Source organism: Myotis myotis, unplaced genomic scaffold (genome assembly GCF_014108235.1).
Source record: "Myotis myotis isolate mMyoMyo1 unplaced genomic scaffold, mMyoMyo1.p scaffold_m19_p_14, whole genome shotgun sequence".
Classification (NCBI taxonomy): Eukaryota; Metazoa; Chordata; class Mammalia; order Chiroptera; family Vespertilionidae; genus Myotis; species Myotis myotis.
Window position 1 is genome coordinate 29,140,360 of NW_023416318.1, and position 17,070 is coordinate 29,157,429.

General features: G+C 39.5%; 2 protein-coding genes across 3 annotated transcripts in view; one reads left to right on the top strand and one right to left on the bottom strand.

Moving 5' to 3' along the window:
• The window catches only part of LHCGR (luteinizing hormone/choriogonadotropin receptor), a 56,292-nt gene extending 54,287 nt beyond the window's left edge, over positions 1-2,005 (top strand). The window contains exon 11 of the mRNA XM_036335535.1: positions 862-2,005. Within this exon, the coding sequence (XP_036191428.1) occupies positions 862-2,005 (1,144 nt within the window). The remainder of the gene's footprint in view (positions 1-861) is intronic.
• Positions 2,006-9,274: 7,269 nt separating this feature from the next.
• GTF2A1L (general transcription factor IIA subunit 1 like) overlaps positions 9,275-17,070 on the bottom strand; it is a 32,105-nt gene continuing 24,309 nt past the window's right edge. For both annotated transcript variants that reach the window (XM_036334631.1, XM_036334630.1), the window contains 2 exons: positions 16,203-16,292; positions 9,275-9,509 (listed from right to left, as the gene is read on the bottom strand). In XM_036334631.1, the coding sequence (XP_036190524.1) occupies positions 9,402-9,509; positions 16,203-16,292 (198 nt within the window). In that variant the 3' untranslated portion in view covers positions 9,275-9,401. The remainder of the gene's footprint in view (positions 9,510-16,202; positions 16,293-17,070) is intronic.

Genomic DNA, 17,070 nt, shown 5'->3' on the forward strand with positions numbered 1-17,070 from the left:
GTGAGAGCCTAGGGAAAGTTTGAAATGACAGATTTGTGCATAAGAAAGGCCACCCCAGGAGGAATGTCAGATGGACTGGGTGACAGCTAAAATTGGAGGAAGGATACCAGGAAGAAAACAAATTGCCCCTTAAAGAAGATGAAAACCTCAACTCAAACAATAGCAATGGGGTGAGGAGGGAGTGGCAGAGGTGGGACTGTTTCTTCCTTAGGGACAGAGTCCCTCTTCAAGCCACTCTCTGAATTGAATACATACCCCTAAGGATTATCTATTTTCACAATTTGTTCCTATTGTCCATGACTTTATTCTTCCTCTGCTTCTAGGGTTCTACTGATCCATCTTTGGTTTCTATTTCTCTCTGGGCTATTTAGTTAGCAGGGACTAAGGTGCAAGCAAGTCCACCACTAGCTGACTACGTCAACAATGTGAGCCTTCCAATTCCATTTGTGTTCTACCACAAACAGCTTCAGAGCAGTTTGGGTGACAACTATGGGATAAATAGCTACAAAAAATGCCGAGAGAATTCCTTTTGATTTAGCAAGCATATGTTGTGTCTCTAAATTTGTTTTCCAAAGAAAATTGTCCTCTGTAAACAGCTTCATTAAATCTTTGCATCAATGTGTAAAATCTATATATAAATAGATATAGAGTCTAAATGGTTTTTTATTTCCTTCTTAAGGAATGCCTACATCAATTCAGAGTTCTCAGATAATTTAATAAATGTAAGACTGAGACTGTTGTGGCGTTGTTTCCTTTTATTTCTTAGGCTTTAAAAAACAGTAAGAATTATTGTTGAATTTTTTTTAAATAATCATAGAAAATCCCTTAAGTTTACATTGAGCCTAAATATTCTTCTTACAGTTATTCTGCCATCTTTGCTGAGAGTGAACTGAGTGGCTGGGATTATGACTATGGTTTCTGCTCACCCAAGACAGTCCGATGTGCTCCTGAACCAGATGCTTTTAACCCCTGTGAAGATATTATGGGCTATGACTTCCTTAGGGTCCTGATTTGGCTGATTAATATCCTAGCCATCCTGGGAAACATGACTGTCCTCTTTGTTCTCCTAACCAGTCGTCATAAACTGACAGTACCCCGTTTTCTCATGTGCAATCTCTCCTTTGCAGACTTTTGCATGGGGCTCTATCTGCTGCTCATTGCTTCAGTTGATTCCCAAACCAAGGGCCAGTATTATAACTATGCCATAGACTGGCAGACAGGAAGTGGGTGTGGAGCTGCTGGCTTTTTCACTGTATTTGCAAGTGAACTTTCTGTCTATACCCTCACAGTCATCACACTAGAAAGATGGCACACCATCACCTATGCTGTTCAGCTGGACCAAAGGCTACGATTAAGACACGCCATTCCGATTATGCTTGGAGGATGGTTCTTTTCTACTCTAATTGCCATGTTGCCCCTTGTGGGTGTCAGCAATTACATGAAGGTCAGCATTTGCCTCCCTATGGATGTGGAATCCACTCTCTCACAAGTATACATATTAACAATTTTGATGCTCAATGTGGTGGCCTTCATCATCATTTGTGCTTGCTACATTAAAATTTATTTTATGGTTCAAAATCCAGAGCTGATGGCTACCAACAAAGATACAAAGACTGCTAAGAAAATGGCAGTTCTCATCTTCACGGACTTCACCTGCATGGCACCTATCTCTTTTTTTGCTATCTCAGCTGCTTTCAAAATGCCCCTTATCACAGTAACCAACTCTAAAGTTTTACTGGTTCTTTTTTATCCAGTCAATTCTTGTGCCAATCCATTTCTGTATGCGATTTTCACAAAGGCATTCCGAAGGGATTTTTTTCTGTTGCTGAGCAAATTTGGCTGCTGTAAACATCGGGCTGAACTTTATAGAAGGGAGGATTTTTCAGCTTATACCTCCAACTGCAAAAATGGCTTCACTGGATCAAATAAGCCCATCCAGTCTACACTGAAGCTGACCACATTGCACTGTCGATATACAGTTGACGAGACTTGTAAAGAGTATTAACTGTTCATCAGTAACCACATTTTTGAACTATACTTAAATATGTAGAAATTATCTGTACCAGTAATTTTAACAAAGAGTTGGTTTTAGGAGGTTATTTATTCTTAGGCACATTAGGCAAAGAAAGACCTATACCTAGCTCAATGTATGGTCCATGACCATCACCAGTCTAAACACTATTTGTCTGTTACATAATGATATAGAATACAGAAGTTGGGAGTGTTTAGAAACTTTAACAGCAATTTTGACAGTGAAATTTTATGTCTGTTGAATCTACTATTAAAAAAATTAGGTGGCATTTTACATCTTTGATTTTTTTTCTTATTTCATCTTTGTAGTAATTTTTATTGCATTTTACAAAAATATTAGTCCATAACAGATTAGAAATTTAAAATAATTCGTCCTTTTTCTTCAGATAGTTTGAGAAACACACTCTAGAGATGAACTGTCCAATCTGACAGCCACTAGCCACATGTAGCTAAATTTAAATTAAATCAAATCAAATTAAATTAAAAATGCAGTTCCTCAGTTGCACTAGCCACATTTCAAATGCTCAGAAGCCACATGTGCCTACTGGTTACCATATTAGACAACACAGACGCAGAGCACTTCCATCATCATAGAAAGTTCTATTGGATAGTGCTGTTTTAGAGACTTTTATTCATCCCCTATTATGTTCTATTGTCTAAAATTTAATGTAAGGTAAGCATTTAAAGGCACTTTTCAGGCTACTTTCTTGGTTTAGTATTTATTCTTAAAGACTAATGAAACATTAAATAACAGAATGTAAACTCCTTATGGGTAAGAGTTTTCCTGTCTCAATGTTGTTTTCCTGTCTCTTAGCTCAAGATCTTGGCAATGGAATGCAATCAGTGTGCTGAATTACACTGAAGTTACAAAATCTATAAGGATTTTTCTCTCAAGAGCCCCATCTTTTTATTTAAATAAAAGAAAATATTTAAATATTTAAAAATATTTACCTTTATGCCCTGGACAGTGTGGCTCAGTTGGTTGGAGTGTCGTCCTGTGCACTGAAAGGTTGTGGGGTTGATTCTCTATTCAACACATACCTGGGTTGAGGGTCTGAACCTTGGTCAGGACACATGTGGAAGGCAACCAATCAATGTTCCTTCTGCATTGCTATTTCCCACCCTTCTCTCTCTCTCCCCTTCCTCTTTCTCTAAAAATCAATAGGCATATCCTTGGGTGAGGATTAAAAATAAAATAAAATAAAAATGAAAAATATATAACTTTTATCCTTTTTATCTTTTGAAGGATGGTATAGAAATATATATCCAATATTTACTAGAAAATATTTTAATTCATCAGAATTTATTCTTATAGGACAATAAAATTATTCTATACTGCTGGGTATTATTATCTTTGCAAGTACTGTATATCTTATTTCACTTGTTATAGATTTCTTTTATTTCTTTGATACACTCATTTCTATTATGTATTTGTTTCTCCTACTATATATACCCTAGACCAGTGATGGCGAACCTATGACACGCGTGTTAGAGGTGACAAGCGAACTCATTTTTCTGATTGATTATTCTTTGTTAAATGTCATTTAAATATATAAAACAAATATCAAAAATATACAACTTCGTTTTACTATGGTTGCAAACATCAAAAAATTTCTATATGTGACACGGCACCAGAGTTAAGTTAGGGTTTTTCAAAATGCTGACACGCAGAGCTCAAAAGGTTCACCATCACTGCTCTAGACCTGGGGTGGGCAAACTTTTTGACTCGAGGGCCACAATGGGTTCTTAAACTGGACCGGAGGGCCGGAACAAAAGCATGGATGGAGTGTTTGTGTGAACTAATATAAATTCAAAGTAAACATCATTACATAAAAGGGTACGGTCTTTTTTTTAAATAGTTTTATTCATTTCAAATGGGCCGGATCCGGCCCTCGGGCCATAGTTTGCCCACGGGTGCCTTAGACCTTACACATGGTAGGTGGTTAATATTTTTAGGTGATTCACTTTTATAACAGAAATATAAAACAATCATAAGGAAAGCTTTTCCCTTATAAGATGGTCTCACAGAAAGTGTGTGCATTCTTAAGCTGTATAATCTCTCATGCATAAATCATAAAAACATCAAATTGCTCAAGAAATTCATATTTATAGCTTGTATTTTTTTCCATAATGTTTGACACTATCATAAATAAGCCCCAAAATGACCAAAAAGGGTTCATCAACCTGGAATAACTCCACTTACAAAATATTTTCAAAAGGTATTTTGTCCTACAGTCATAATATTTGGTTTTAGTTTCCTCAAAAATGAATTAAGTCCATGCATAAATTAAGAATCTTTATGTCACAAAGATTTATATAAATATGTTCATAAATGGAAATAATCTTTTTTTAATGTGCAATATTTTTATTGAGCTTTTTTCCTACGAATGATTACCATGGACTTACTATTTATAATTTAGGCTTCTAGTTATAAATCACAAAGTTCCCACCTGGCTTATAGTATATTTATGTGAATATCAGCATAATATTAACCTACTAACATGAGTCAAAAGAAAATCCCCCAGTAAATTTCCCTGCTCACCACTCCAATTAACTGTTGCTCTTCAATCTAAGGTTATTTGTTTTCCTGCACAACTTAAATGACTGAAACTGAGAGCCTCAACCAGAACTGGAGTCTCACTGACCTATGAAGTCTGAGCTATATATATGATTATTTATACATATTATTGCACATTGAATAAAATAAGTAAAGAAGGTATTCTAGCCAAGGCCAGTTGGTCAATCCCTAAGACACTAACTATGCAAACTCAGCATGATCTTCTTAGCCTACAGAGAGATGTGGAAAGTATGTAAGAAAACACTGTAGGATAGAAGCATGAGAAAAAGTTTGAGTTGGGAATTATGACACATGATACTTACACAAATGTCATTTAACCAGCAAACTGTAACCTCTGTAATTGTAACCTCTACCTATAAAAGGGTATAGAATGACACTTGCCAAGGTATTGTATTTCTAAGAACTTAGAACCTATTTTTGATATTTTGTTATAATATGCAACAAGAAATGTTTAGCTTGGACATGGGGAAGAGGTTTCTAAAAGTAAAAGTAAAATCATATCAAAGCCAAATCTTGGATAAACTCCACCAATTCATAGAGCTTAAAGAATAATTTTTTCTTTTGGAATAAGATTTGTCACATTCTATCTTTAGCACATGTGTTAAATATACTGGTTAACTATGAATCATGACCCATCTGTAGGTAGTGAAATCAATTTATTGGGTCAATATCATCATTTTTGAAGTGCAATAGAACAAATTCAAATCTATATATATATATAAGCCTAAGCGACCAAATGACCAAATGACCAGTTGACCGGTTGCTATGATGCGCACTGACCACCGGGGGGAAGACACTCAATGCAGGAGCTGCCCCCTGGTGGTCAGTGTGCTCCCACAGCCAACCTCCTGTGGCTGGCCAACCTTCTGCTGTTTTATCTACCCAGCTAGCCAGCCCCCCCAATCGGCCCAATCACTGGCCAGGCCAAGGGACCCCACCCTTGCACAAATTCGTGTACTGGGCCCCTAGAACAGTGGTTGTCAACCTTCCTAATGCCGCAACCCTTTAATACGCTGGGTACTCATATGTGGGCGTATCTGCATGTGGGTGGTCCCACCTGGAGACGGATAGAGGAGCGGTGTCTCGGTTCCTAAGACCATCAAAAATATGTTTTCCAATGTGAAAGGGTCGCAACCCACAGGTTGAGAACTGCTGCTCTAGTAGAAAATATAAGAAGCTATCATGTGCTAAAGACAAACATGATTTTCTGAAATTTTGGGTTTTGGTTTGTGTATCTATGTACATGCAAACATATACTTGCTATTAAAGTATCCTAATATATATAAACAGGTAGGTGCTGTCACAACCAAATGGGTGACCGGTCACCATGAAGTGCACGAAGCACCTCTCGGTCCCCTCACTCCCCCAGCCCCGAGCCACTCACTATGAGGGGGGCTAGCAGCGGGGTGGGACTGGGGACTGTTGAGCGGTGGTGGCGGGCTGCTTCATGGGGTGGCCATGAGCTTAGCGGAGCAGTCACCCAGGCGGCAGCGAGTTTCGCAAAGAGGTCGTGGGGCAGGGGGACTGTTCAAGCTTCGTGGAACAGTCGAGGGGTGGGGGGAGCTTTGCAGAGCAGTCGCAGGGTTCACAAAGCAGTCGAGGGGCAGGGGAGCCCCACAGAGCAGTTGAGGGGCCACAAGCATCGTGGAGCATCCTGGAGCATGGAGCTTCACGTAGCTTCACAGAGCAGCAGAGGCCAAGCGACAGAGGACAGGCTAGGCCTAGGGACCCTAGCCGTGCACAATTTCGTGCACACTGGGCCTCTAGTAATATATAAAAATTGTGAAAATCATTCATTTAGACAACTTTTCAAGAACCAGAATTTTTTCTAGCATTATTTAAAACTAATAAAAGGGTACATGGTACAAAATAATTGAGTTAAATATCTTAACTCTCCCTGCAATCACTACCAAAACTATCATCATTTATATCAGCATGCAAGGATAAGTATTATTGGACTTTATTTTGTGGTAAGCCAACTCTTTTAATTAATTTTTTTCACATTTTTAAAAGATCAGGGGCATGAAATCATGCAGAAATTCAAATGGGACAACTGTGACTTTTTTTCTAATGATAAAATGTACCACATAAATAAAGATGACCTATGTAATAGTATTTGTAATGTGCTACTAAAAAAAATCACTGTCAGAATGGCTATCTTTAACAAATCAACAAGTGACAAGTACTAGAGAGGATGCAGAGAAAAAGGAACCCTCGTGCACTGCTGGTGGGAATGCGGACTAATGCAGCCACTGTGGAGAACAGTATGGAGTTTCCTCAAAAATCTAAAAATGAAACTTCTATTTGACCCAGTTATCCCACTTCTAGGAATATATCCCAAGAAACTAGAAACACCAATCAGAAAGGATATATGCACCCCTATGTTCATAGCAGCACAATTTATAATAGCTAAGATTTGGGATCAGCCTAAGTGTCCATCAGCAGATGAGTGGATTAAAAAACTTTGGCACATCTAGACATGGAATACCATGCTGCTGTAAAAAAGAAGGAACTCCTACCATTTGCAACAGCATGGATGGAGCTGGAGAGCATTATGCTAAGAGAAATTAGTCAGTCAGAGAAAGATAAATATCACATGATCTCACTCATCTGTGGATTATAATGAACAACATAAACCGATTAACAAAAACAGATCCAGAGACAGAGAAGCGTTGATCAGATGCTCAAACCTCAGAGGGAAGGTAGGGGAGCGTGGGGGTAAGCAGGAGAGATCAACCAAAGGACTTGTATGCATGCATATAAGCACAAGTGATGGACGCAGACAACAGGGGGTTAGGGTGAGGGCAGGACTGGGGGGGGGGGGATGGACAATGGGGGAATAAGAACACATTTGTAATACCTTAATCAATAAAGAAATAAAAAATTAAAATTAAAAAATCACTGAAGCAAAGTGACAATTTAAAATTCACAGTGGAAAGGAGGAAAGGAATTTTAGAAACTACTATTATTGCCTCTCCCAAACACATTAAACCCCAATTCCCAAGTGAATTTACCCTGTCACTGAATTTAGCCCTTATACTGTAATTTGCAATAAGGTTTGCCTACAGCACACAGTGACTGGATGAGCCTGGGAGGAAGAAACAGGAAGAAGACTAGAAAGTGTACTCAGCACTGGAGAGGTACATTTCAAGGACAGACATGAAGAATAAGTGCCCTCTTTTTGCTCTCCATGTGGAATAGATGGCCATTTCATGGTAGGCAACATCCATGAAGAGAACCCACAGCACCCGAAAGTTTTCAATAGGCAAAGACAGACCTAAAATAGTGGTAGTATGGTAAAGGACAATCACTCTCAGGAAAAAGCAGAGATAGCTGGAGGATCTGGTTAGGAGACCAGCCCACTTACTAGTACAAACTGAATCCTCATGCAGCTGCCAATTTTAAACCAAAGACAGTACCCCACATATGTTGTCCAAAGCCCAGAGAGATTTATCCAGATTCTGACATGACTAATAGTAGCTGGGCAAAACAAGACAAGTGTTGGAATAAATTAAACTTTCTAATTGGGGTTATTTCCATACAGGAAATGGGGAATTCACCCTGTGACCTGTCAGATCAAGGTATCTCATCCTTTCACAGACCATAACCCACTCAACCCAGCACTGCTGTCTGAGTGAGAGTACTGTCCTGGAGAACACTGCTCAAAGCTGAGATTAAGGATCCTAAGTTTAGAGAACATGTATACTCTACCCCTTAAGAGAAGCAGAACATGAGGAAAATGTTCCTTTGATGGATGTGAATCTACTAAGAAAGAGAGTATTACAGAATAATTTGGAGGATGATTTTCTTTGTTTTTATTGGTGCAGGAAAATGAGAGCTATCTGCGTTTTACATTGTTTTCTCTCCCTGGTTTTAAGACATTTATCCAGGTCTTCTTGCCACAAATAAGAGCAAGCAATCTCATCTGGCCTAAGCAGAGGTTCCTGAAGAGAGTATCTTTTCCTGACTTTTGTTTTAGAAAGCCTACACTCAATGAGGGGATTCCCTGTTAGGGAAAATTACGAGAGGTAGTATCTTTGAGAGATAAAAGAGTTTGGAAAGGGGTCTTCCACTGTAAGAAAAATATTCTTAAAATTGAGAAAGGGGAAACCCAGTATGACTAGGAAGAGAACAGAAGTCTAAAGTTTCAACAAATAGAATGGGAACCTAACCCTAACCCTCACAATTCTCCAGAGATAGAAGGATGCAAGAATAACCTGGCCACAGGATAAGCCCAGAGAGGCTGATTCTTAGCTCAGGAACCCTGGCCTCAGCAAAGATTTCCTTGTTCATGTATAGCATGGGTTTAGCAGAGTCATCTGCCTCCAAGGAACCATCTGGATTAATGGCGAGTAAGGAGTGTAGACTAAAAGACCCAGAGAGGCCCTCTTATATATCCTGCTACTACTTGGTGAAAGATGGGAGAAACACTGGCTCCAATCTATTAACTGATCCTGATTTCACTATGCAGGGGAACTATAGTCTGATTTAAATTTTACTTCAAGTGAAATAAATGTGACATTTCCTCATGCTCCATCATACCTGATGCATCTATGCTTTGTTATGGTACAGATAATGAGGGTTTAACAAAAAGACAAAAAGAGACCCTTTTAAATTAGTAAATGAAAGAAATATAAAATTGTATATTCATATCTGCATCTGAATTATAATTTTATTAAATTCCAGTGAACCAAAATTTGAGCAGCTTTGTGGACTATACTGAAGCAAAAACAAGTTTCACAATGCATGATATAGTCCCACTGATGTTTATGATGTATCGAGCTCCTAAGTTTTACCACTCTGCATCACCAATGGCTTTTGCAAATACATAGTCTCTCCCTCCAAAACACATAACACCATCTTTCAAATAGAATTTCCATTTGTTCTTGCTTCGATGAATCTGTAGGAAGAAATATAGTCTAAATTAATTAATTTAAAGTCAAAGTATTATTTACATTTCTTTGCATATCACATGTGATTATTCTAACCCTAAATGGGAGTTCTTAAAAAAAACAAAAACAACTTCCTGCCCTGCGGGTGCAAATGGGGCCGGTGCCATCAGCATGTGGGAGTGGTGGCAGTGGGAACGGGGCTGCCTGCAGACAGGGGACCGGGGACCACAGCTGGAGGGGCCAGGCAGGGTCACAAAGGATGGGATGAGATCTGCCCCTGTGCCCACCACAGCCTCACAGCCTACAGTTCCTTTCAAGGTGCATGAATTCATGCACTGGGCCTCCAGTATGCATATAAATTCCCCCGGTTAATCTCTCCCCACCTCCGCAAAAGAAACCAAAGAAATACTAGAAGAAAACGTGGTGATCCCTTGAAACTCTTGAGGCAAGAACTTTCTATTCATGACTCAAAATTTAGAAGCCATAAAAATAAAGGTTGCCAAATTCAACATCTGCATGAAAGAATGAGAAAGCATTGAAAACAAACTCAGGAAAAAGTATTTATGCATATAACAAGGCTAATTTCCCACCCACCCCCCAAATAACAGAGCTCTTAGAAATCAATAGACAAAGATTATGAACAAACAATTCACATAAAATATAAATGGCCCTTAAACAAGCAAAAAGTTAAAAATTTCACCAAGATATCATTTTCCACCCTTCATAATAACCACTTATATTAGTTTCTAAGTATATTGGCAAAGCTTTATGAAAAGAAAAGCACTCTCAACCATTGTAATGGGAGTATATACTGGAATATCATGCAGGAAAGCATTTTGGCAATATCTAACCATATACATTTGCCCTTTGTCTCAGTAATCTCACTTCTTGGGTTTATTTAGTAGAAATAACTGTCTTATGTACCTGGCCATTCAATAGCAAATGACTGAAAAATAACTCAAATATTCATCAACAGGGAATCATTAGAATTATTAAATAATTATTAAATAATAAATCTTAATAATTCTACAATGGAATATTATACAGCTATACAATACTAGCACAAATTTCTCCAAGATATATTCTCTTTAAAAAACAAGGTGCAGAATACAAGATTCTTGTGCTACCTTTTAGGCTTGTACTTGAATAAAGAGACTCTGGAAATATATTCAGAAACTAATATAACTGGTTACTTATTTGCACTTAAGGCAGGGACAGGGCACTACTGGTAGGAAGCACAAATGATAAGAGAGTAGAAACCAGACTTTTCATGGTATAAAAGTGTTTTGTTGTTTTTAATGATGTGTATACTGGATCAAATATATATATATATACTAGAGGCCCGGTGCACAAAAATTTGTGCACTCGGGGGAAGGGGGGGTCCCTCAGACTGGCCTGTGCCCTCTCGCAGTCTGGGACCCCTCGGGAGATAACGACCTGCTGGCTTAGGCCTGCCCCCAGGTGGCAGAGGGCAGGCCCAATCCCTAGGTGTAGCCCCTGGTCGGGCTCAGAGCAGGGCCGATTGGGGAGTTGGGGCGCCTTCCCCTGTCATGCACAGAGCAGGGCAGATTGGGAGGTTGTGATGCCACCCTCAGTCACGCTCAGGGTAGGGCCAATTGGGGGGTTGGGGCACCGCCCCCTGTCACACTCAAGGCAGGGTCGATGGGGAGGTTGCGGCGCCACCCCCTGTCACGCACAGAGCAGGGCCCATCAGGGGGGTTGGGGCTCCATACCCTGTCATGCACAGAGCAGGGTCAATCAGGGGGTTGGGGAGCTCCCCCCTGTCATGCACAGAGCAGGGCCGATCAGGGGGTTGAGGAGCTCCCCCGTCACTCACAGAGTAGGGCCGATAGGGGAGTTTGGGCACTGCCCCCTGTCACACTCAGGGCAGGGCGGATCAGGGGGTTGGGGCGCCGCCCTCTATCACCCACAGAGCAGGGCCAATCAGGGGATTGGGGCGCCGCCACTGTCACACTCAGGGCAGGGCAGATGGGGAGGTTATGACTCTACCCCATCACATACAGAGCAGGGCCCGTGGGGGGGGGGGGGCGGGGGTTGGGGTGCCATCCTCTATCACCCACAGAGCAGGGCCGATCAGGTGGTTGGGGCACCGCCAATCTCATACTCAGGGCAGGGCCAATGGGGAGGTTATGGCTCTACCCTGTCACACACAGAGCAGGGCCCGTGGGGTGGGGGGCTTGGGGCCCCACCCCCTGTCACACACAGAGCTGCAGGGTGATCAGGGGGTTTGGGCGCTGCCCCCTGTCACGCTGATCCCGGTGCCGGGAGGCCTCGCGGCTCCGCTGATCCCAGTGTTGGAGGCATATTACCCTTTTACTATATAGTGTAGAGGCCTGGTGCATGGGTGGGGCTGGCTAGTTTGCCCTGAAGGGTGTCCTGGATCAGGGTGGTGGTCCCCACTGGGGTGCCTGGCCAGCCTGGATGAGGGGATGATGGCTGTTTGCAGCTGGTCACACATCCTTCAGGGTGGGGGTCCCCACTGGGGTGCCTGGCCAGTCTGGCTGAGGGGCTGAGGGCTGTTTTCAGGCTGGGACTGAAGCTCCCAACTGCTCCTTTTTTCTTTTTTTTCTTTTTATTCTGGGCCAGCTTTAGCTCTGAGGCCTCAGCTGCTGAAAACAGGTTTCTGGCCTTTGTTTACCATCTGTATTTGATACAATGTTGCGGTCCGGCTGGCTGAAGCCCAGCTGAGTAAAGCAGGTTTCTGGGTTTTTTTTAGCTTCTATATTCGCAACATAGTTGCTTAGAGTTGCAGCTGAGAGGCAGGCAAGTCAGGCAGGGAACGTTGGAGTTCTCCATCACTGAAGCAAGCAAGCCTCCCTGTTCGCATCAGCTGCCTGGCTGCCAGCCGCCATCTTGGTTGCCAGTTAATTTGCATATCTTGGCCCTACTCTGTGAGTGACAGGGGGATTAGCCAATGGGAAGGGTAGCGGTCGTACGCCAATTACCATGTTTCTCTTTTATTAGTGTAGATATATATATATACACACACACACACATACACACACACACACATATTATACATATATTCTATATATGCTTTTATTTTATATTATAAAATTTATATTTATATTATATATAAAGTAAAAGCATAATATGCTAATTAGACTGGACGTCCTTCCGGACTACCTTCCAGACGAAGCCCGGGCTGCCTAGGTCCCGGGTGCCTGCTGGCGGCTAGAGGGAAGCCTGGGTCCCGGGTGCCAGAGGGAAGCTGGTGCCGGCAGCCCAGGGAAAGAAGGCCTACTCTTGCATGAATTTCATGCATTGGGCCACTAGTGTGTGTGTGTGTGTGTGTGTGTGTGTGTGTGTGTGTGTGTATGCAGGAGAGAGAACAAGAAAGGGAAATACCATGCTACACAATTAGCAATTACTCATTGTACTAGCTTCTAAGGGACAAAGCCAGCTATAAGCAAAAGTTTGATATTGTTAAATGAAGATGCAACATATTCAAATAGTTTCACATTTAGCTATAAATAGTATCCTATTTATAGCACAGAACACGCTCATCTACAGTAAAAAGTTTCATTTCACCATTAATCTTCCCTATGATATTCTTTTTTTTTTTTTTTGATATTCTTATTACTTTACCCTTTATATTAATCTTGGACTTTCCCTAGGCTTCTGAAATAACATGTCCATACACTTCAAGTAATTTTCACACAGCATCTTGACCAGTAACCTTCATTTGACCTTTTCTCACTGCACATCGTAATATTTGCAAAGTATTCCCCCAATTGTTAACATAAAGTTTAAAGGTGAATTCCAATTCCATATGCTAATCAAAACCAAAAATATACTTTTTTAAAAGTGCTTTTCAAAGTTTAATGAGCATGCAAATGACCTGGCAGAGTCTTGTTTAAATGCGCATTCTGATCCAGTAGTCTGAGGTAAGACACAAAATCCTGCATTGGTAATTCTCCCAGGGGGAACTGACGCTATTGGCCTTCAAAACACACTGACTAGTAAAACTCTTAAAAAACGACTGAAAAGTCAATTCACTTGAGTCATCCAATACTACTTGAAACAAGCCAACTAATGACCAGAACTGGGAAATTACTCTTTTATAAAAATTCACTGCCATAAGTGGTCTTTCCCATTCTACACTAACCTTAGAGATACATTCTCTTTGCAAGTTATCTTTTGACTTCAGCACTCTTCTATAAAAAACTTTCCAATAGTTCCCCAATGCCCTGATTTCCATTAAAAAATTTATTACTTAAAATATTAACTAATTAGAGAGTACCCTCAGACAACTAGATTTGTTAACACTATACATCTAATATCACTCCTTCTATCTACCCCACAAGGTTATTAAGAAACAAAAGGAAATGAGCAAATACTTTGAAAAATACAAAGCACTATGTAATTAATTACAAGCTATTTCCCACAATGAAGTTCAATAAGGTTACTCTACCCATAATGGTCTAGAAAATTATTTGTGCCTCTATAGAATGCACATATAATTTGGTGCCTTATAATGTTTTCTTCATAGAAGGCAATATACTATTTACAAAAAGGTAAACTAAGTTTGGTCCCTTTTCTGTTATCTATTCCTTCTTATGCTTATGTTCACCAGCATCTAAACTGCCATTTTCTATCTGAATGAAATGTTATAGGGGAGAAAACAAACTTATTTTTAGAAAAAATGATTTTTACAACATTCTAAATACCATCCTCTATTTCACCCAAGTATATTGAAATTGTTCATGAAAAAAAGTCAAAGATGTAAACATGCATTAGTCATCAGGGAAATGCAAATCAAAACCTCAGTGAGGTACCACTTCACCCCCACTAGGATGGGTAGGATCAAAAAGTCAGGTAACAAGTATTAGTGAGAATATGGAGCAATCTAAACCATCATATATTGTGGTGGGAATGAAAACTGGTACAGCCACTTTAGAAGACAATATGGTAGTTCCTCAAACTATTATCACATGACCCAGGAATGCCACTCTTAGAAAGAAATGGAAATATATGCTCACACAAAAACTTGTACACAAATGTTTATAGCAGCATTCTTCTTACTAGCCAAAATGTGGAAACAACCCAATTCATCAACGGAAAATGCAGTGTGGAATAGCCATACAATAGACTAGTATTCAGCAATAAAAAGGAATGAAGAACTGTTACATGCTACAACACGGATGAAACTTTAAACACTGTGTGAAGTAAAGAAGCCAGTAACAACAGACCACATATTACATGATTTCTTTCATATGAAACTCCAGAATAGGGAAATCTTAAGAGACAGGAAGTAGATTAATGGTTCCTCAGGCCTGGCAGTGGGGCTGGGAGGAAATAAGGAGATCTATACAGTGTCCCAAAAAAACATATTCACATCTTGAATACATTTCATTTTCAAAATATAATAGACTCTACAGACATTGTGTATATACATTTTTTTGAACAGCCTGTAGTACTGAGAACTAATGGGCATGAGGTTTCTTTTGAAGGTGATGAAAATGTTCTACATTGGTTGTGTTAAGGATTGCACATATCCATGAATGTACTGAATACCACTGAACTATATACTTTAATTAGGTAAACTGTGTAGTTTGTGAATTACATCTCAAATCTTCTAAAAAATAAATGTAAATATGTATAAGGACAAAAACTGCATACTCTGTGATTACTACATAATCACATTATAGTGTTTTTAAAAAAAAAGATAGAGTATTATATTTTAGTTACTACAGTTAAATTACTACTAACTTAATTTCTAGGCTTGAAACTTGAGAGATGCCTTCAACTCTCCCTTGTCGATCATTCTCTAATATCCAGCTAATCACCAAGGCCCATAGATTCTTTCATCATAATCTTTGATTCTTCCATGGTCTACTGCCACCCTTAGTCTGGTTCTGATCACTTCACATATGCACTATCTCTGTTCTTACTATTTTCCTCTTTCAAATCATCAGACACTGCCAGTTTTTAAACCCAATTACAATTTTTTCAGTAACATTCTCAGAAGACCAATGCCCATTAAATCAAGTTTGGATTTCTCCTACCAGGATTTTGGATTTTCCAACCTGCTCACAACTTTGTTTCCCACCCAGCCTCATTTCCTAATAATCCAAAAGGAGAACACTTTAGTCAAGGTAGAGCTATCCTTCACTGTCCCTTGTACATTCTACATGCATTCATATCTCTGCCTTTTTATCAGGCTATTCTATTCTAAATGCCTACTCTCTACACTTACCTATATCCTATAAATCATTCAAGACTATTTCAAAACCTCACATCACTCATGAAGGATTTGTAGAGAACTCCAACTACAAATGATTTCTTGTATCTCCTAGCTACTTTTAGGGCTTATTGTATGTACAATATCTTAGCAATATGTATGTACATATCTGGGCAATTGTTTTACATGCCACTCATCTTAGCATTTGATTTATCTGTCACATATTTTAGCTTTTGATTTACCTACCATCTTATTTCATGCCATTCTATTATTCCATACAGAAACATCTTGTTTCAATAAGATTCTCGCCTTCTTTAGACAAGGACTACCACTTCTTTGTATCACTGAGACCCCGCAAATTTATACAATTAATGAGCTATTTCAAGATTAATTTAACTGTGAACTATAATTCACCATCATATTCCCCATCATTTTACACACCTTTCTACTATTAATGCAATTAATAAACCCAAAGTCTAAAAAATGAATACAGTACCTTGTCATACTGACAGACAATTACATTATCCGTGTCGAACAGGTCTGGCACATCCTGTTCACTAACATCATCTCCAGAATTTAAGGGGTCCTAAAGATGAAAGATGGTCACATTAAGGAATTTAATGATGCTTTGAATTTTTTAAAAGTAGGCATATGTACATATATCTTGGAGAGTCAGAACAGTAGTGTACTTAAAAGTCAAAGAGCCTGAGGTTGACTACTTATCTTCGGAAAATTATTAAAACTCCTCATATCTCAGTTTTCTCATCTGAAAAAAATGAGGTTAATAAAACAACCCATAAGGCAGTGGAAATGTTAAATAATGTAAGGCAGATAAGACTTAATATGATACCTGGAACATATGCAAGAACACCATAAAAGACAGTTATTACTAATTACATGCTTCTTAATTGCCATGTTCCATAAAAACTTTGGTACATTATTAGGATTAGAGTAGATACCATATGCCTCTGTCCTGGATGCCTTCTTTACCTACACTTCCATCCCCTAAACTTCCCACAATCTCTAGTTGACACCTGTGGACAGGCTATTTTGAGCTAGAACTTGTCCATACAACTGGCTACTTTTCTTTTAGTAGTTTTGGCAACCCACAGTTCCCCTTATTGTTCCACAGACCAGTGTTTTGTTCTTCAAGAGTAGTTCAGCTGTAGACACGCTGTTGTAGTAATTATGTTGGTAAATATGATGCCAAGAACCAAGAAAAGGCTGTAAGACCGATAATATAGTCTGTTGTAACTTTTTGCCTTCACCTGTATATATCTCGAAGTTGCAATCACAGCCACTCTCACTTTCACAAAGCATTCTTACTAAAATTCCATATTTTATTGCCAGATTACATGTCTTGA